Here is a 22454-nt window from a genome sequence, read left to right as displayed (position 1 = left end):
TACATTACTGTACGATCTTCGCATAGTACTTGGTGCATTGTACCCTTTGTCGGTTCTAACTTAGTCGTTCGTCATCACACTAGCATAGGGCTAACACTTAGTCTATAGCTTTCCCACTTCGGGGAATTTTTATTTAAACGCTTAATACTTTGCTTTTTATATATTTTTGCAAATGGCAACATCCGTTTTTGATATAATCCTACAGATTATTAAAATGTAACTCTTGTATGATGAAATTTAAAAATGTAATTCTTAGTTATCAAATATATTCTCTATTTATAGTTTTAAGTTTTCGTTCAGAGATTCTTACATAAAAATAATAATTTATATGAATGTAAAGTTTGACTGATGTCGTATGCGGTATTATTTTGTCTTTTGCTTGTGATATTTTAAGTTAAGTTTGTAGTTTCCCGATTTTCTCTGTCCTAACCAAAGACTGTTTTGATGTGGAGACTTCATATAAATTATTAACAAAACAACTCTATACTTGTTGAAGCCGGACCAAATTGTTTCGAATGTTTCTCTGCTCACTCCACGGACAGAGCTGCGTATGGTTAAGAACTTGTCTATCAATATTATAAGTTCATTAACCTAGTTGTAGAATGTTGTGTGATCAATATATCAAATAATAAAACTAATAATATTTAAGAATTTGTAGACGTATGTAAAAAAAATGTTAAAAAGACCATAAGCTTTTCGTTATTTCACTTTGATAGCTGTATAAGGTTATGGTATGTTTGTAAAAAAAGTAAAAAAAAAGCAAAAAAAACGGTGCTAACACGAGTATTGGTGTATTTTATTATTCCTTTAATATGCCACGGGCAATAACATGTTCTCGTTACTGCTGTATTTCTCTACCTACACATAAAGCCAATAATAAATAAATTGTATGCATAATAGTGTTTCATTTACCTCGTCCTGATTTTTTTTTCTCCTGAGCTATATTTTATGGACGTAGAATTTATCTGATTGCACGTTTATGGACGTAGCATTGATGTCAGACGATACTTCTGATTTGTTTGTATTGGAAAATGTGGGAAAATATAATATCTTCTATATTCTTCTATCTTATATTTCAATTATATTATCGCCTATAACCCAGAAGAGTGGGAAGAAATATTGGATTTCGGTATGTTCCTGGCACGTCTATGTCACTTCTACAATCATATTCTACATCTAAACATCTACGCGTTCCTCCTCGTCAGTTTCAATTACTCCATAGAGGATCACATGTACTGGAAACTCCTTGTCTCTCATTATTAGTTTTAAGATATTTTGCAGACTATGATCTTCGCGCGATTCGTAGCGCAGAACACAATTTTAGGTGATGAGGGGCATTTTGGGATGCGGGGAGAGCATTTAGCGGCGCGCTTATGTACTTGGCGGCGCTCAGTAGCTGCCGAAATGAAGGCGATTAGGGTGACTTGGCCCGAGACCAAGCGCAGAGCCCAGGATAGAGCGAACTGGCGGCGCACTGTGGACGCCCTCTGCCCCGCTGCGGGGACATAGGACTTTAACTCTAACTCTTATGTCCTTGGGCCGTGGGTTATAATAAACGTAATAATAAAACAGCGACGTACGAATATTTATGTAAAAATCGTAGTGTACTTTATTATTAATTATTTTTATACGTCTGATATACAAAAACCATATTTTAAAATTGTAATCTTAATCTTTATTTTTGTGATGTTTCCGAACGACATCATTTTGATTGGCTCGCTCACGCTGCTGTCAGTTAGCTGTCAGGTTCAAATGCAAAATGCAGCAAATGGCGCTCTCGCAAACTTCACTTCTGTGCGAGCCTCCGCGGTCGTGTCTTGTGTCGCTTGCGCGTTTTTCCTTCCGTTCGTTTACATATTTCGATTTCAGTTAAGCTTGTTCCGCCTAATGTGACTTTTTGTAAATGAAACTGTGATTTTGTGATGCCCTGTGATATAAAATGACCTGATGGAGTACGTGTTTGGTGGTTGTTTAAGTGATCAGTGTAAAATGGGTTTAATTACTTCGAGGGAGCCGACAATGCTGGACGGACCAGTTGCGTCTACGAAGAGTAACCATGTACGGCAGCCATCAACGAGGAACCGGACGAAACCTCCCATGCCCGACCGCGATGAGCTGGAGAACCGCTTCATTAAAGTCTTGGTGAGTGAACAATTACCGCCGGCATTTTTGTTTACAAACACTGCAATTTTTGTTTACGGTTTTCACTTATTTTGTGAGGAGAAACGCCCATTGTCTTTAAAATGTTGTTAAAGCTTAAATTATGTTTTTAACGCAGTGAAATAGTAAGAAAAGTAAAGTAATGTTTTGTCCTGATAAATAAATCATTTTCTACCATATTGCTGCTTCGTAAAGTCGATAGTAGGCGCTGTAACAAAGGATGTGTTTCGAAATTTGTTTATCAATTGGGGTAGGGAAAAAGGGAAATATTTTCAATTAGATTGAAAATTCATAACTAAAATAAAGATAAGATTTAATTAGAATTAAAATAAAAACTACTAGTATAAATGATTCAATATAGCTATAAGATTATGTGAAATAAACATAATAAACTATGATACCTATATAATATTTGATCTCTAGTCTTATTTATCATGCAAATGGACATTATCATATTAATTTTGACATAACATGGTTATGCATCCCTTTCCTATTACAACACACTTCCTAGTTATCAGACTCCTATGAACTGTAGCAATGTTCTTGCATTTCATTGATAAGACATACAAATGTTTCATATCCTGTTACATTATCTATGTGCTGTACGATTGTGTGAGCTGTTTCTCAATTTTAAATTATGACAGGAAGATATTGCATTTCCTTGTATTATGTATTTTATATGACAATATTGTTAAGTAATACCAATATGTTTAAAAGTTGAAGTTCTAGAACACTGGCAGCATTAAGATATGTGGCTATTTACTCCAGTCACCTTGAAAGAACAAAGCAATAGGAACTAAAAGGAATAATTCTGATCTCTCTTATAAAATAAAGTCTATAAAAATATAGTAATTGGTAATAACAAGTTACATTGTTGTAGTTACTTAATGACATACAATGTTATTAAGATTGTTAATTTAAAAATGCTTGTTTTGTGGATTGAGACAATAGATCAGTAAGTTAATTTACAGATTTCTATTGTTGGAATATTATTAAAGTAAATTATCATTTGTAATTTTCATTCATAAAGCTTGTATATATTTTAAACCAGTTTTTAACAAATAAAATTCACAGTACTAAACTTAACTTTAAAATATCAAGTGCTTAATAAAATATAGCATAATTTAACAGGGAAATTTAAAGCTTGTACCCAAATGCATTATGAGGTAGCGTTTGCTGATAACATTGTGTTGTGGCTGTTTTTAAAATACCATGTTATTGTTCACTTTGTATTCTTTTAAACTATTACAAAGTATTATGAAAAAAAGATATCTTAAAATGCTTATATTCTTCTGTCTTACTATGTACTAATCAAAAAGAATTAGTCATAATAATTACTAATTTTATACATGTGTGTTTCTCGTCAGAAATTCAAATATATTTGTGAAGTCAACCAATCTGTAGTGGACCTGCATGGTTGACTATGACCTAGCCATATCTAAGGGTAGGCCCCAAGCTCCTCAGTGGGGACATAAAGTGAGCTGATTATGATGTTTCTTATCAGATAAATTAATGAGATGAAAATTCATACAAAGAAAAATGTTTGTATAATAATTTTTCAATGATGACTTATTATGTGAAAGCTTAAATTTACTTGCATTTGCTAAAGTTAGAAACATGTTTATCATTGCTAGTTGACTCTTCACAACACTTTCAGTATCCAAGTATTTCTCATTTACAAGGTCATTGGTTGTCTTGTACTGATATAACCATTGGTCTCCTGAATATATTATGTCATATGCCTAAGTACAGATGTTTAAGCAGTGAGAACTTATATTAAACATGTCTTAAGACATGTAAATAGATGTATCATGGTGTTTACTAATATTCTCTTGGTAATATTACTTACATTCAAAATCAAATGTATTATGTATATTTATATTGACTTAAACATATTATGTATAACATTCCTTGATACATATATTTATATGAGTCAGTAATTAGTAGTTTATAGAAACTGTTTTGTTTATTTCAAATCTAAGATTCAATTTGTAATGAGTCATGTTTATTTGCTTGTTTATAGTCTTTTAAGCTATAAAAATATATAATAAATTACCTATATAATTACTCATAATGGCGCCGTTATGTCCATAAATAGTGTGATTAATTGTTCAACATTTTTATTGTTAACACTCTTTGATGATTAGATTTACTTTGATGTTATTAGTAAAGTTATGTTAGGTAATTTGTGCGGTGGAGTTACTGGACATTTAAACTGATCTTTTCTTCTTTTAGTTAAAACTTTAAAAACTTTAAATGATTGGCTCCGTACAGAATTTGCGTATATAAATGTTTGATCATGACCTAATGATAATTTAAGGTTATGATACTTCCTTCCAACAGATAAAAAACCCACACAATCCTCTTTTGATTGTGACGATTTTTTTTAAATCATGAATATGCTGCCAATATGAACAGATTGTTCGATATTTGCAATATAACAGAATAAATGTTGGATGCAATAATTTTAGTTAAATGTAATAAAAACTTACTATTGTTAGGAAGAAAATCCGAAAATGAGCCAGTGTATTGACTCAACACTAGCTTTACTAAAATGTCGACTTTTATGTCCCCTCACTATTCATTCTGACACTGGACTTTGTAACGAAAGCACGTCATTCGCGACAAATGATTCTAACTAATACTGTCTCAAAATACTTACTTAAAAAATGTTTACTCATTTTCTTGTATTAAACAAAGTATCTTATTATTACAATAAATCCATCAAAATTTTCCTTCTAAGGAATAAATACGAATCCATAACTATGTAAGTGTTTAAATTAAATATGGGTTATAATTGGGATTGAAAACAGGAAAACTGACATCTCGTCAAGGTCGTGGGTTTAATTAGTAAATTGCTATGTCGACTGATCGTGCGTCACCGCCCAACGACCCGGCCTCTTGCAATAGGGTCAATATAAGGTCCTTGACTCTAATAAATAAATTTGGGCAATTATTTAACGAGTAGGTATGGTAGCTAAAAACGAGAGACATCGAGCCATGCGTGGTACAGAGTTAAATCTTTTCTAAGACCTCCTAAAATATCTCTTTTCGTTGCATACATAACATATCGTAAAAATTTATTACCAATTTACCTAGGCAAATTTAAACATCCAATGAATGAAGAGCGTCGGTGGCTCAGGGGTCAAGCACTTGACTTGCAATCTGCAGGTCCTGGGTTCGAATCCCACCACGTACCAATGTGTTTTTCGATTTCTGATTTACATATATGTGAAGGAGAACATCGTGATGCAACCTGCACATATCTGCGAAGAAATTCAAAGATATGAGTGAAGTCAACCAACCTGCACTTGTCCAGCGTGGTTGACTATGGCCTAGTCATCCCTAACTTAGGGTAGGCTCCGAGCCCCTCGGTGGGGACGTATGAGCTGATGATGATGATGATGACGCATGAATGAATACATAAGCCTTAGAAACGTTACTTTCTAGTTAAATGTTAAAAGTCCTTCAAAAATATAGACAACATTTTACTTGTTGTAACTCAAAGTGTAAAGTCATGTACGGTACAAATTACCATACAAGAATTGTTTTTTCCAAGTGGTTTACCTTCCCCTTCGCTCCGATACATCCGCGCTTCAAACTTAGTTACATTAATAACTGTTATTTTATACAAAACGCTAAGTACAGTTAACAATAAAGCTATTTATAAAGAATTTCTGTGAAGTATGTATAAGATTTTTTTTATTTTAAAATAATCTGTGCAATTATTGTCCTGTGTCACTTTTCGTAGGTTTCCGAGAGCAGAATTCCTGTATAAAATGAAACATTTTTGTCTCTGTTGTGTGGAACTCAGTGACAGGTATGCTGATATGTTGTAATCAGGGATTTCGGTCTCAGAAACCAACGATTAGTCAAATAGAAATGCAATTGCGTACGTCTATGGGCAACGGTCACTTCGCTATTTCAGCGATTTCATGTGGCCGCACGCTCGTTTGCCACCTTATGATATATATATAAAATTAGTAATCTTGTGTTTTCAAACATTTTTCTGTACAAATCGAAACACGATTTTAACTATTGTCTTGAAAATAGCCAACTTTTTAGACCTCCTCAGGTTTAAAAAATCAGTTTTATGTACTCCTTGTTTGGTACGATAATTCATTCTTTTCCAATCCAATCCATCTTCTTACAAGCTTCGTTTTTTTCACGTTTACTGCAGTACCTAGTGAATATAAAGTATTTTGTAATGGGCAACTCTGGATAATAGCTTGGTTATGCAGCTGTACAGGCACGGCAGCCAGACCACTTCCCACCGCGACTGCATCAGCTTTAATTTCCCGTAATATTGCGCCACGCGTTGCTCCACAGGTTTTATATTAATCTCGAAGACTAGTATGACACGATAGGGTGACCAAATTATCGATCAGACGTATGGGAATTTTAAATTCCGATTTAAAAAATTCAAGACTGAAAACTATTGTAGAATATTAGTAGTATAGCTTCTTTACGATCATGTTGTATATCAACTTATTAAGTTTAATTAATTTCTAGATTATAAAAACTGTGCCAAGTGCATTATAATTTATTCGCAAAATTTGTCCTAATTCATATGAAGAGCTAAGATTTTTTTGTCTGATAACTCACTAAGTGACTTTAAATGTAAGAAAAAATAAAAAAATGTGACCAAAAAGTTTTTATGACTCGTCCTTGACCGTGAGTATCGTGTATGCACCGTGTGGTCGCAGAGCACCCACTGGCCGCGGCTGCATTCCTCCACACCTATGCGGCTCGAATGCGCCGCGACCGATCGATCGCACGAGCCGCCCCGCCAGCCTGCTATCAACAATCTATTTTATATTATAACATCTTGATTATAGATACAATGCTCGTAGTCAGGAATTTAACAGTGGTACACTTAAAGAGACACAAGGATCTTTAAATCATAATGCAAGGGACCTGTGTAGACTTGTCGTGAAACAAACGAACAACAGCTACTGATTGCTATTTTGGTGACAACGGTGAGTAAAAGTAAAAAAAAATGTAACGAGTTGACAATAATTTTCGTGCAAGTCACGTATTGAACTGACAAATTTTGACTTTGTCTACGGGGTAAGTCTGCATACTGATCAGAGAGGTGCAGTTCACTACGTGTTATCAGTAAATTTTATATAAGTAACAGTATGCAATAAACTTTTTTAATTATATTAGTCTACAGACAATGGTGGCGTGACGCTGTGTCGCTTGACAGAGCTTCACGCGGAACGTTCGATAACGACGATGGTTAGGCTGTGGACATACTAGCGTAACGAAGTATGTTGTTTCGTAGTCAACTATTTCTCTCTCTCTCCCTAGCTAGTTTCTTATATGATGAAGGGTCTGCTAATCTCTTCCATTTTATCCTCGTTATTGTCTGAGGTTTTACAGTCTGTGCCTTTAACACTGTTTCCTTTTGCCAAGTCCATTCCTGGATATTCGCGTGAACTATAAGCAAAATATTAGCAAAGATATTTTCATTCGTGTACACTTAGCTTTATATTCGTATATAACGCTATTGTTGACAAAAAAGCGTCCGTTACACGTTATTGAACGGTAATAGACATTACAAGATCTAGTTAGCGATAGTCACACAGCTGATTGGTTTAAGTGCCGTGTGCGGTGTGTGCCAAAGTGACGTTCCGTTACAGCTTTTTGTGTGATTTGCAACTTTTTGCTCGGATACGTCACGTAAAAGTATTTTAATAAGAGTTTTACTGATAATGAGTATAAAGGAATAGATTAAGAGGAATTCTTTTCATCAATATCTTATTTTATACCTTTCTTAAGTTTCTAAGCGGGTTTCTAAGGAATATAATAGCTACTTCTGCACTAGAACTAAGAGGGAGATAGGTCTAAAAAGTTTCTATGAAATACTAGCTGTAGAGAATTAAAAAAAAATAATTATTAGCCTATGTGTGTTACCAGGTTATTTTCTACAATTATGCCAAATTTCAGCGACATCTGTGATACCATTCTGCAGATACCTTCAAACAAACATCCATCTAAACATTCGCGTTTGTAATATTGGTAAGATTCTTTTATTTATATGCTAAAGATTTCTTCCTCTGTATGTGCGTGCATTGAACATTAGAGTGGGCGATGTAATGTAATTATTGACTGCCAGTGCCGTGATAGCCACAAGGCTATTTGTAATTGACCAGTTCTGTGCAGGAAATATGCAAATTAATTAAAATATAAATTGTTTTAAACAATTTATTGTTTTATGCTACCTAATGTTATGCTTTGGTTGTATTTTATTTTATAACGAATAAATCAGCGCTTCATCTCTCTTTATAACCTTCCTAATTATAATGAATGCGAATGTTCAGATGTATGGATGGATGTTTGTTTGAAAGTATCTGCAGAATGGTTTCATGGAAGTCGCTGAAATTTGGCACAATTGTAGAATATAGTCTTGAAGAACACATTGGCTACTTATATTATATTTTTTAAATTCGGCATGGCCAGCGTCGGTGACAACTAGTGTTGTTATAGGAAAACATACATCCATTAACCTTCTCTTTTGAACATTTACTGATAGTAAAACATTTTGTAAAAGCTTCACTAATTGTAGATTGTAAAAGCTACCAACGTGGTATTTAAATGGCGCTTAAGTTTCGTATTAATTCTCCTGGTGACAGTTAATTAGCAGACTCAGAGTACGAGCCTGGTTAGTAAGGATAAGTAATTCACTAATCAGGTAGACATTGTTAATGTGGCGTAAGAAATCGCCGTGTAATTGAGAAACTTGTCGCTTGAAATTTATTTCTTGTAATTAATGTTGGTAACCAAATCGGCATTTTAATGTTGCCATGTCGATCTGGTCTCGTTAAACTATACTGTAAACTTTATCAATATAATTGCTTTCTTTCTGTAATACAGTTAACAAAGTTAACAGATTTCAGAACACTCTGTAGCTAAATTTTCTACGCAATAAAATTGTTGTTTACTGTTTGCGTTCTTTCAATCTTACTAATATTATAAATGCGAATGTTTGGATGGATGGATGTTTGAAGGTATCTCTGGAACGGTTGCACGGATCTCGATGAAATTTGGCATATACCTAGAACATTGCCTGGAAGAACACATCTACTAATTAAGTTTTTTTTTTAATTCTGTGTTGACGGTGTCGCGTACGACAGCTAGTACTTCGTAATATCACCCAAACAAAAATTATTAAATGCAAGAAAGCATTTTTAACACAAAGTAACAAATAGATTTTACATCGTTCGTTTTAAAATCTTGGAAAAAATCTTGTCTGTGAAGATTTTCCCATAGGAATTAAGCAGTGAATCTGATCTTAGAACGGTAAGTAACACCGGCCGGAGTCAGTCAGCGTGACGGCCTGGGTCGTGCGAAGGCCACGCTCTAGGCCATTCTTAATATCCTACATAATTGCCAACTGCTTACGGAAACATTAATTTTCTTTATTACGAAGACGAGCAAGGTTGTTCTAACAGTGAAAGGAATTTGGATAGCCTTCTCAAATGGTAAGTATCTTTTTGTTGTGATTTTCTGATTGCTTAATGTCTACGCTTAATTTCAAGTTGACTATGGTCTTTTAAATTAGAACCATTTACCGCTAAAACTGTCTTTAGTGCTCCCTCGATTACACAAAAGCATTAACTGTTGGTTTGTGAGACCAAAATCTCTGTAAAAAACATATCGTCATCCCTGTCATTATCTTTGAATAAATAGAGATAACAATATATTTTAAACGGAGATTTTAGACCAAACAGCAGTATCATTATTGAATTACTATCACATCTGCTTTGTCCCATGAACGTAAGTATAGACGATGTTAAAACTCCATCAGTCTACAATAACTTTGTAATTTTATTAAATTCACATTTCCCACAAGACGGCTGCTGTACCATGCAAAATAATATCATTACATGTCTCGATAAGTTCCTATCTACCGCTACCATGTGCTATTGACGAGCTCTTGATGCGTCCACACGGTTACCGCCAAGCGGAAATGCATTTGCTTTTTCCTTTCATCTTGACCGACAATCCGTCTTTGATGTTTGTACTTTGCGTGAGCATTCGTGATGTATGAATGTAACAGTATGTTTTAAAGTAGATTTCCATTATTGAAACACTTGGATAAAATATATCGGCGTCCCTTGCCTTCTTTAAAAAAAAGACGAAGACAACAATGTATTTTTATACAAGTATTTTGGTAGTGGAATTTCACGGTGAAATTTTATTATGATAACTTTAAGAATCTTAGTTATTTGATCGTTACGCAATATTATGCAGCGTAAATATAATAAATTAAGTTGCTTTTGATGTTAATCGAAAAGCGTGACGGTGAGAAATATTCTTCGTGTTGATAAAAAACGACGTGTTCCGCTTTGATGCCGAAATAACGAAGAGCGACCGATTACACGCATTGTAGTTACGCAAACTAAGAAATGTAAATGTCTATTAAAATATTATTACGCAGGCAGATAAACGGATTATTGGGAACTTTTATCGTTGAAAAAAAAGTTAAATGGTATAGATAAAAAAATCAGGAAGTAAACAGGTTTTTGTCTCTGACTGTACTTGCAAGTATCATACGTATATGTTATATTATCACTCGTGTGTCGCAACGGTTTGTTTACCATATGTCTAAGCTTGGTTCATGACGTTTTGGATGTGTCAAAATCGACCAGCTCTTACTGCTAGAGCCATCTACTGACAAACAGCAAGAACTTAGTTGCGCACCTAATAGCATGATACTCGAACAAAAGTCGTAATTATCAAAACAACATTGGTTGCGATTGTACATTTTTTTTAATTAATCATGTGTGCAAATTAACATTGATAGAATTTTCATTCCGAGTGTACATACATCGTAGAAAATATAGATAAACGGTATAATGTACGCATATGTACACAGAATCATAACGTTAAAAGTTTTTATACCGTACGATAAGTTGTTCGTTTAAGACAGGTCGTTGACTTCTCCGTATGTTCGGATATGATTAGGGGGGACCCCGATGACCGTATGATTTGGTTACGGCTGATTGAGGCCCCTTTGCTTGTGCTTCTAACGGGTTCGATTTTAGGCTGATTATTATTGTGTTTGCGGCAAAAGGTTAATGTCTATTATGTTTTGTTTAATTTAAATAAGAAGATCTTTTATATATTTAGTTAAAGAAAAGTTTTTTAATATTTTTGTTTAGTTTGGGTAATGAACTTGGGGAAAGTTTTACAATTTATAACGTAATATCTTCACTAACTTGTTTGATAATATGAAAATATTTCTTTAACTTTCCAAGTATTTAACATTTTAAATAGTGGTCGAATCTTGACGATAAGATACTCAACTTTGTTATACAAAGTCAAAAAGTCAAAGGCATTAGTCATTGTTATAAAGTCATTAGCTTATGCAATAATAGCGCAGCATTTCCCCCGTGAAAGTTGAACCGAGGACGTGGTTATGGGTAGTTAGGCGGAGTGGTGCAGGGAAGGGGCTGTAGTCACGACTTTTCATGCTTCGTGCATAATTGTGTCATTTTTTTGCACTAAATGTCACCTAAACTTCTTACTGAGTTGTAAATGTCTTGGGTGCCATTATATGTTTTTAACTAGTCTCGTTCATTATTAATACAATAACCACAATATTATAATTTTTGTAGAATCATATATATCTGGGTAAACCGATATAGATTTAAATATATACTAATATTATAAAGCGGATGAATTTGTTTGTTTGTTTAAACGCGCTAATCTCAGGAACTACTGGTCCGATTTGGAAAATTCTTTGCGACCAATAGGAGCGAAGGATCAGTGAGAAATGTTGCAAAAATGGGGAAATTATTCATATTTGAGGACTTTCGTTGCGTGTGCTGCATAAACGGGTTACTTTTTTATTATAATAATCGTAGAACATAATCTGAAAGAACACAAGCTACTTTTAATTTTCTTTTGTTCCTCACGGACGGAGTCGTGGGCGCCAGCTAGTTCGTTATAATAAGTTACTAGAAACTGACAGTATCTAAATTAACAAAATTTCAATTAGCATCGGAAGAATCGTCTATCGCATTTAGTTTGTAACATATCAAACAAAAATAGCCCGTACATAATGAGTTGTCTATTTTGATCCGTACTTAGCTGCAACGCACAATGAGCCGCTACACTACACCAGCTGACTGACGGAGTGACGTCACCCGCACATGTGCTGCCCAGCCCCATACAATCTTAGGACCTTTACACACTATCGATGTTACTGACGATTATTGGTATAAAATCGCACGAATACCACTAATACTGTACCATTTCTTGATAGTTTTAGACATTATTAGTTCCTTTGGCGCGAATGGTGCGCTTTCGTTACCAAGTCAAGTGTCAGAACGATTAGTGAGGGGACATAAACGTCGATATTTTAGGAAGGCTAGTGTTGCGCCAGGACATCGGTTCAGTGTCGGATTTTCTTCCTAACAATAGATAAATTCTATAATTGTTGGATTAAAAACTTTATATTTAAAATGAAACTGGCCGAGACAAGGCAAGGAGTATCACATCAAAAATATCTAATTTATGAAAAAAAATGCACGAAAAATTATCGCATCTAGTCGAGTCGGTTTGTTTGTTAACAGCTGACTGTAGTAAAAATGTTAAAATTATTGATATCGTAGTGAGTGTGTCATCACCTTAAGAGCTGTTTCCTTCCATTCTTGCTTGCCGGCGTGCGATGTAAAGCCAAACACCAAAGCTCAAAGCATTCCCAGCGAACAAGCCCGCTTGTTATCTTACATTCATAACGCGTTTCGATTCTTTTTTCTCTTCTATATTCTCATCGTGTTGCAGATTACGACCGCGCTTTTACTACTTTGGTTATTTTACAAAATAATTTACAATTTTTTTTATTAAGGAATTCATCTTACGATATGTATGTATAACAGGATTCATACCTTATTTACTTAACTCATTAACTTGATAAGTTACTTTTAATTATACATATATTATCATATAATTAAAATCAACCCTAAATGTAAGGACAACAGACATGTGTTTTATATGAAAAGGATAAAATATGTAAGCATTTGTTGAACACTTGCGAGTGTAAGTGGGATTCATGATCGACTTTCTTGTACGTCCCTCGAAAGTGGAGTACATACGCTACAGGCATTTGTACTCGAATCGCGAAGTCGCTGTATATGGACATCGTGACCACTACCATCGCTGACACTCCATATATGGAAGATTGCAAAAAACAGACGTCCTTCGAACGCGTTGGTAAACAGAAACTCGATTCAAAAGCTTTAATTGATCAATTTAAATACTTTATGTCTGTACTACAACATAAAACTGTGAGTTTCCATTACCAAAAGAAAAAATATTTGTTATGGCTTTTATTTTTCGTAGAGAATAACTTAAATATCGATAATTGTATGCGAATTAAAAGAAAACTTAGTAGCCTATGTGTTCTTCCAGACTATGTTCTACATCCATGCCAAATGTCATAGAAATCCGTTACGACGTTTCGAAGATACCTTCAAACAAACATCCGTCCATCCACCTAAACATTCGTATTTATAATATTAGTAAGATTAATTGTTCGCTGTGTGATCGAGGGACGCGGAAAATTTAAAAGAATTTCTTTGATGAAAATTAAAAAAAAAGATCGAAGAGAAGAGTAGTATATAGACAAGCCAAAGAGAAGAAAGAAAACTTCTCTTTGGCTTGTCTATATACTACTCTATCTATAAACAAAATGTATGTATAATTTAAAGAGCTTATCATTGATCTCGGACCGAACATGGCTACAGTAATTGTAAACAATAGCCGCAGGTGGTCTGGCCCAGATCTAATACCATTCATCACAAGTAAAAGCTTACAGCATCTTGTTATTATAATTATAGTTACATTTTAATAATGATTAAAGTTTTAATAATACTAAACATATTAGTTATAAGTAGCTGTAGCCGGTGAAGGAAAACATCGTGATGCAACCAGCACATATCTGAGAAGTAATTCAAAGATATGTGTGAAGTCAACCAACCCGCACTTGGTCAGCGTGGTTGACTATGGCCTAATCATCCTTAACTTAGGGTAGGCTCCGAGCCCTTTGGTAGGGACGTATAGTGAGCTGATGATGATGAAATGAAATGGATTGTCCATTCTATTCTTCTATGTTCTTTTCGATCAGGACTGTATTGCTTCACGCATAAGTTAGTCGGTGAAACAATTATAGATATTCTAATATAGTAACTTTAATTTCTATGATTTTTTTTAAATTCAATTCAACAGTCGACAGTAAGGGTCCGGTCATATTTCCTTATCAATAGCTCCGGTCCCCGCACGCTTCCTTGCATTAAATTACCATAACTTAATACATGTTTGTTTATTCAAGCCCTTCATTACTTCCGCCAGGACCCTAATAAAGTGATATATTAAAATAAATTAGGGTAAATAAACTCACAGCTTGCAAATGACAGAATATATATAATTATGTACATTATTGTACATAAGCTAGATTGTACTAGAACCTAACGAAAACCACGCATGACAAAGGGAAATAACCAAAAACAATGTTGTTTTTGGGCTGTTTTGTTCATAAATTCTACATTGGTACTTTTTGTTTTAGCTGTCTATTATTTTCAAATGTACGCATTTTTGTTCGTTCGATGTAACGATGGTGAATAAAGTCCATTGTGTACGGGTGATTACAAAATTAGCTTTCGAATTGCAACACGCTGCTATTGTGGTGGACGGGTGTAGCGTGACGGTGGCCGGCGATGTGTCACGTGGATCAGCCATCATGCGAGACGATGATCTGTCACGTCGGGACATGCGGGATAGGTCATAGGCATAGTTGCTAAGTCACTAGAATTACTGACAGAAATTACAGACCGTCTACATTATGCCAGTTGCGGCGAAATGGTCGAACTGGCCTATTAGCTTCTGGGGGTGTCCACATCAAGCCAGTTGTATGTTAGCGCCGATTTCGAGGGCGACTGGCCTAATGAGCTATCCTGGTCTGAACGACGGGGTATTAGTTGGGCAAATAAAAGCAGATTACTTACTGCTTTTACTTTTAGAACAGTGTTAGATTCTTGTATTGATTTTGATTTTCTTTTGTTTAATTAACATGTAGATATTAGTTTTCCTTACATTGGAAGTAGAAGATACGTAATTACGAGTTATCAATGAGTGAAAATTATCTATTATTTACTCGTATTATTCCACGAAACCGTAGTATTTCTGTGGAACGTAATCAGTTATATTAAATTTATGAATCATTGGTAATGTTTGATGAAAGGAAATGTAAGTGATTAGAAAAATCAAAACACGTTGAACACAATAAATATTGGAAGATCGATATAAATTGATTCTAATGTAATTGAAAAAAAAGTAAATTCTGTGAAATACATTTAAGTAATGAAAAGATCAAGAAATGTACGATATTTTTAGGTGATAATTTTTCTAAGATTATAATTTTTGACCCATAAACATTCAATGATGTTTCGATCAAAGGTTATCATTATTGTCTTTAATTCATCGTTTATTATGTTCAAAGCACTTTTGTTTGTGAGTGTATCTGTAATGTACATCTGGTTTTTGGCATGCAAATGTCAATCATGCAGCAATCGCTAAACAGACGCACTGTACCACATTGCCACTGATTGCCTCTAAGCAGGATGTGGTTAGTGCGGGATTAATGCGACAAAGTTCTACGCATTGCATGACTCTCTGCAGATAGAACTCTGTACAAGTTACGTTAATGTAGATCAATCTGGATTTCCCATTGAAGGTATTCGTTTGTGATGTAATTTTCATTTGGGTAACTACATGATGATTCAAGAAAATTAGAGGTATACAGGGAGTTCATAAAACAATAAGAATTAAATTTAATATATATAGTACACAAAATTCACAAAAGGGGCGGGGAATAGTTTACTAAGATTTTACTAAAAATAGTAGTTGTAGTAACGACTAATTTTAGTCATTTCTACTCTGATTTATTTTTATTTCATAGCGTATTTGTACAAAGTACGTGTTTTTATAAACTATAGTCTCATTTATGTGACCACGTAATCGATCTGTCTACGGTGGACGACCGATATAGCGACGGTTTTTATTGCAGACAATGCGGTCTTCCATTGAATGCCCCTTTGACTCATATGCTTGATTCACGTCACTATTGTACAGTAGGTCTTCACTGTCGTAACTCATGTGCTAAAACATATCGATCTTCACGTTCTTGTACAGCTGTGTTGGTAGTGAAAACTAACGTGAAACCTCCAAAGGCACGCATCGCTGATAGCTTGTGTTTTAGTCGACAAAGCCAATCGCTCGCTACCCGAATGTCAATATCGTGGTGAGAAGAGTTTAAAGATTTACGTAGCCTTGTGTAAAAAGGTCCTAAGTGTATTCTTTCTATGTTTTAAACTTCTAGGACAGGGATATAATAAAAACAAAAGCCTAATCGTAAACAAAAGCCGTCCAAAATAGTTTAACTTCTTATAGTTTTTATTGTGTTCCGTTGTTCGGTTAGATTCCCGGAAGAGGGAAGGAAGTGCGCCGTGACGTGACTGCTCAAACGTCTTGCTTGTACAGCTGCCACGGTGTTGGCAAGTTTACTGTGAAAACAAAAGCGGGAGCCACGCGGCGACTTCTACATAGACAATAAAAATAGCTAATATAAAACCTTCTTGGTGCTATTAGTGAAACACATTTGTACGCTGCCAGTACCTATTTTGTCCTTATATTCATAGGTATAACACAAATATAATCTTTCCCGTAATTCAAGTGATTTATATTAAGTAGAAAGAATCGATGTCTCATTGGTTAAGCGTGACTGGAAACATGCAGGTCCTGGGATCGAATCCCGCCATGTACCAATGTATTTTTCGATTTAAATGTGTATTTATCCGAGGTTTTTACAGCGAAAGAAAGCACCGTGAAGTACAACTGAGAATAAATTGAAAGATGTGTGTTAATTCAACCAACACACACTGAGCCATTGTGGTGGACCAAGGCCTTGTCACCCCTAACTTAGGGATGCCACTCAGTGGAGACGCATAGTGAGCTGATGATACGATCATAAGTTTAATAGCTTGCTTAATCACGACCATTGAATATAGAGCAATGCAATCTACTTCACCGCATTACTAACGATGACACGATTTGAAATTATTAATATTAAACAGATATAAGTGTGTCACGAGGTAATATGATTCAAGTCACAAGGAATACAAGGGTATTTATTTATGTTAGTTGTATTTTTATAATGCTTTCCACCTGTATAATAATAGTGCATGTGATGTCATTAAGTACAGTGCAATTTTTACACTGACCTATATAGATGGACTGGATATAAGTTGTGGTATTTTGTGCCTATTTGATTAACTGTCATGTAACATCAACAGCCGCGTTTAAATCGGGATAAAGCCGAAGTTGTAATTTCCAAGTCATCGCCTGTCCATTTATAGAGATGATTGAATTTTTTAAGGGGAAAATAAATACGGTTTTAAAATCTTGATAATTAAAATACATTAATATGCTATCGCTTATCACTATGACCGTAGTACTGCAGTGGCGCCTGGCGATGATATTTTTACATCAATACGTGCTCCATACAACATTGTGTGCGAACAAACAGGATGTTTCCTTTTATTCTTATCACATGTTCCAATGAACTCTATTAATAAACACTCTGTATTCATCTCTGTTAGGTTATTATTAATTTTTTCTTGCTTTGAGATGCTATGAATAAGATCATAAGTTAGAAATGTGTTAAAGTTGTCAAATCATTATGTTAACCGAAAAAATCTTTAAATACTTTTTGTAGATTACTTAAGTAAATTTTTTTAACATGATTTTTATTTTTTATATGTATTTAGGGTTGTCTTCAGACTAGATCGCTCGGTCTAGAGGGAAACGCTACACAAATTTAATACATGGCTACCTATTTTGATAAATTAGCAAATTGTCAGCTAAGTTTTCTTCTGCTAAAGTTATCTTTTGGTGCGTGTTTCACGGCATTATACTCAAGCACGCCCCCTCACTTAGGACGGTACTTAAATACCGCCTTCTGTACGAGATAATCTCATACTTTGCTGACTGTACGTATCCTAAAGTGCTTAGTGGAAATGTCTCTATACTGCGTTACAAGCGCATAGAAGATTTTTCACTACAAACACAGATTTTTTCGTTAAAACTACAAAATTTCAATATATTTCTGGTAAAACATTTTTTCTTACGTATACTTTATAATATTAACCAACCATATAAAGATTTCAATTCATTTTGTTTGACGATTTTCACAAAACAAGTAAAAAAAAAATTAAAAATCTAGTTATGGCTGCCATATGGAATTAGAAGTTTCTCTGTTTTATTTAATTTCGACATTAGAGACAAGGATCTTATGTCTCAAATTAAAATTATGAACGAAATTCTTATTTTATAAAATATATTTTTTATTCATGAATATAACTAAAGTACATCCTGTACATGTTGATGAGAAAAAAACCATTGCAGTCGTGCTTTAGATTCCCTGTTTGCGTGCACTAATGACTTTCTTTTATTTAAATCCATGGACATGGCTACAAAAAAAGTAATTCTCGTACGTGAAAAAAGATACACTCTGTAGATTACAATTATTAATAAGATAGGAGTGAGTATATAATACTAGAAAAATCAAATTTCGTACATTTGATGTCTTTATATTGTTGGAAACGAAAACCCAATTTTTGTATGTCTGTAGGTCCGCAATGCATCGTTTGGTCCGAATAATCTTCGGGACGTCTGGAACAATTTTGACGGAACTTTGTCGGAAGGTAGATGCACAGATGCATACACATATATTATATTATAAGTTACTTTTTTTAAAGTTTGCGCTGTCATGTCGGCGACCGCTAATATTTACATATAATGAAATAACTAACCAACATCACTATTAACCAGTTAAATTGATACATTGCGTACTGAATACAGAAGTTGCAAAAAGCTAAAATCAGGCCAAAGTATTAATAAACCTTGACACTTTGCAATTAAGACCTTATAAGTGATGCTGTTGTAGCGAGCTTATCGTTTTCGAGAGCTTTAATTGCACGAAGCTTTGATAAACCGACGTGTATGTGTGTCAGATAAGTTACACATTTTATGTTCGCGACTGTACTTGAATTATGCCTGTTACACACGAGTGCTATACAGAGATGCAGAGTAGTAGGCAGTACGGTACTACTATTGTTTCAAAATTACTCTACTGGCGTATGAATGAAGTACTCCGTTGTTGACTGCTCTACCTGAATATTTTACCCTTGTGTGAACCACGCATTATGGCCGGTGATATTGTTTCTGCATTGTATTTGTACGATATACTCGGGCTTTATCGTTCTGACTGTACTTCAGGGCTTAGTAGCTTTTATTGTGTTATTTTACGATTGTGTTCAAGTTTTATATCAGCTATGAAGTATTGTGAACTTAATTATAATGGATTTAATTTTTTTTATATCATAAGGTGGCAAACGAGCGAGCGGCCATCTGAAATCGCTGAAATAGCAAAGTGACCGTTGACCATAGACATACGCAATTGCATATGCGTTGCCTACCTATAATCGACGGAGGAGAGGATGCACTGAAAGAATATATTTTCCCTTTTCATGCATCCTCTCATCCGGAAAGCATTTTATGCTTTTTCAACTCGATTAATTTGCTAAGTTAAAGAGTCAATTATGTTTTACAATGATTATAAATACATCAAATTATCATTTACGGGTTCATAATATAAAAATTATCATTTCAATGTATCTCCTGTTCGCTTTTAGCTTTCGATTCATAGTAATTAAAGCAGTTATATTTAAACTTCCTTACTTACATTTGTAAACCGTTATAGCGCATAAAAGACGTGTTACTTCGTGGTAGGTATGAAGAAAATCAATTAAGAACAGATTAAAAATAAATATATATCACTAATTATATTTGGGATTATGTGGCGGCTTGAAACAGAAGCTTCTAGAAGGTGGCCACTTTTTTAAACAAAACCGGACAGTTTTGGTCCTTTGGATTTTACACTTGTTAGCAAAATTGTCGTGTTACACATTGACTGTGTATTGAGTTAAGGCCGACTTAGCATTTGTTATGCACGGCTTATCCTCTGTAATTCTATTACATAGGCTGTAATGCACGTGTAATCAATGAAACAATGTCGTTCTATACATTGATAAAATATACATACATCATACATAATTTAAAACCCGCAATTTTTTCATTAACTGAGTATGAAACACAATGCAATTGTAAGTCCTTCTAGAATATGCTCTATATGTCTGCCAAATATCTTAGAATTCCCTTCAGCTGCTCTAGAAATACCTTCAAACAAACAACCATCCATCTAAATATTCGCATTCAATATTAGTAAGTTTCTTAAGTTGTCCTTCATCTGTCCTTATCAATGGTGTCCCTATGTTTTGGCGTCTCGACTGAAACCGCTTTGCCATTTGGGTCCGCCGGTGACCCAGTTGCTCGCACAACGTGAATTTATTATGTCGATGCTTTTATTCCTTTGTTTGTTTAGCCGTGGCGCCGTTCGCCGTTCTTCGATGCACGTTTGATTTATTTATCGCTGTTTGTACCTTTTGTACTTCGTGTTGTGATCATGGAACTTGCCATTTTAATACATTTGTCATAAACAAATGTCTATTATCTTCAACTAAATCTGCGTGAATTAGGACTTCTATAAGTTGCATTGTTAAGATGTCTTGATCGTTCTATGTCTGTCAGGTCCTATATCTTTTAAGTATTAATTTCCTTGCCCTAAAGTTTAAAAAGAGTGTCATGATTGTATTTCTTTCTCTTTTATATTTCGTAACATCTATTCATAAGACTGAATTTTCTGCATGAAAAAGCTTGGTGTATACTCGCGTGTGAAGATGCTTTAAAAAGGAAATGCTTTTCCCGTTGTTCGCATAGCTTCCTTACAGTTGACATTGTTCGTGTGCCAGTTTTTGTTTCCTGGAGTAGCATCCTGTTCCCATGAATAGCATACAATTTTTAATATTTCATTTTCTCTGAAACTGGATTGAATTTGTATTTTAAGGAATTGCAAAAATTTGAATCTTGAGACTGAGTCATGACTATACTCTATTACAAATTATTTCTACAAAGAGCTTTTAAAGGCTTACAGCATGATTTTTTTTCATAGAAAAGCGTGTTGTTTTAGTTCGGTATCTTTGCCTCGAGATGTCCCTCCTATAGCGGCGCGCCTGCGAGTTATTAATGATGGTTCAAGAGCTATGATGTGTGCCATCTGGCTGCGCTATGAAGACCGCGAGTCACGCCCCATTGACCCCCGCATCACCCTCTTTACTGCTAATTACAGTTTCATGTGTAGTTAAATAACACAAAATGTGGGTATCGCCATTCGTATATGATCTTTAGAAATAACCTGGGATAATTAAATATCTCGTAAATGGCACTTCTTGTATTCGAATCGTAATATGACGAAGGATTTACGCTAGAACTGATAATATTTGGATAGGATATTCAATTATGTTTAGCAACATGGGTAAGGAATTTGGAAGATGTTCGTCAAATTAATTGAGTTTTTAAAACATTGAATCTAAGAAGATTATCCGTAATCGTGTAACTTCAAGGTTGATTGATTTATGCCTCCGAAGTCACTGATAGATTCTTTAGTGACATGCAGATATCTGTCTTACTTAATCGCCACAAAATTCCTATTATATTATGACAGTTATAGGCGTTTGTCCAATCCATTGCATACGGTCGACATTTAAAACAAACAAAAAAGGCGAACGAGTTGATGAGCCCGTTTTTATAAACAGTTCCCTGGCGTCATAAAAAATAGAGAAGTGTAAAAGCGACTGGGCGGCGGCGGCGTCGGCGGAGCGGCGTGGCGGTGCAGTCACTCTGAAAGCTCGGTTTTCAGCTGCACCCACTGCACAGGGCGACGACCTCGCCACGGCTTCACTGTGTTGACAGCGTTTAAATAATAAGATGTCGCGAGTTGTATTAATTCTTATCTGTATTTTTTTAGGTCTTTAATAAGTCATGAAGAGCATAGAGATATTATGAGAAATCTCATTTTCAAAATGTCTTAACTTATTGACTAAATGATTACAGAAGTGTTGATCTGTATCGTCGTAGACAAATTTAAAACTACCCACCGAAGGTCCTTCGTGAGTGGGTATGTCGTGAAGAAAGAATTAAAGGGGATTGCTTCCCGCTTGTCACTTGTAACTCTACCGACTCGGGCAGACGTTAGGAATCAATTGTTTCTGTGGGAATTTAAAGTGAAAGCCATTTAGGGTTTGTAAAGAGAGGAGAGAGGAGGATCA

At 34.8% G+C, this 22454-nt stretch overlaps 1 protein-coding gene across 1 annotated transcript in view; it reads left to right on the top strand.

The window, feature by feature from the left end:
- The first annotated feature begins 1768 nt into the window (after nt 1-1768).
- The window catches only part of Frl (formin-like protein), a 60872-nt gene continuing 40186 nt past the window's right edge, over nt 1769-22454 (top strand). The window contains exon 1 of the mRNA XM_013314645.1: nt 1769-2142. Coding sequence (XP_013170099.1) covers nt 1948-2142 — 195 coding nt within the window. The 5' untranslated portion in view covers nt 1769-1947. The remainder of the gene's footprint in view (nt 2143-22454) is intronic.

Source organism: Papilio xuthus, unplaced genomic scaffold (genome assembly GCF_000836235.2).
Source record: "Papilio xuthus unplaced genomic scaffold, Pxut_1.1 DF827135.1, whole genome shotgun sequence".
NCBI lineage: Eukaryota > Metazoa > Arthropoda > Insecta > Lepidoptera > Papilionidae > Papilio > Papilio xuthus.
The sequence above is the reverse complement of the archived record's forward strand: the minus strand, read 5'-3'. Positions and strand labels throughout refer to the sequence as shown.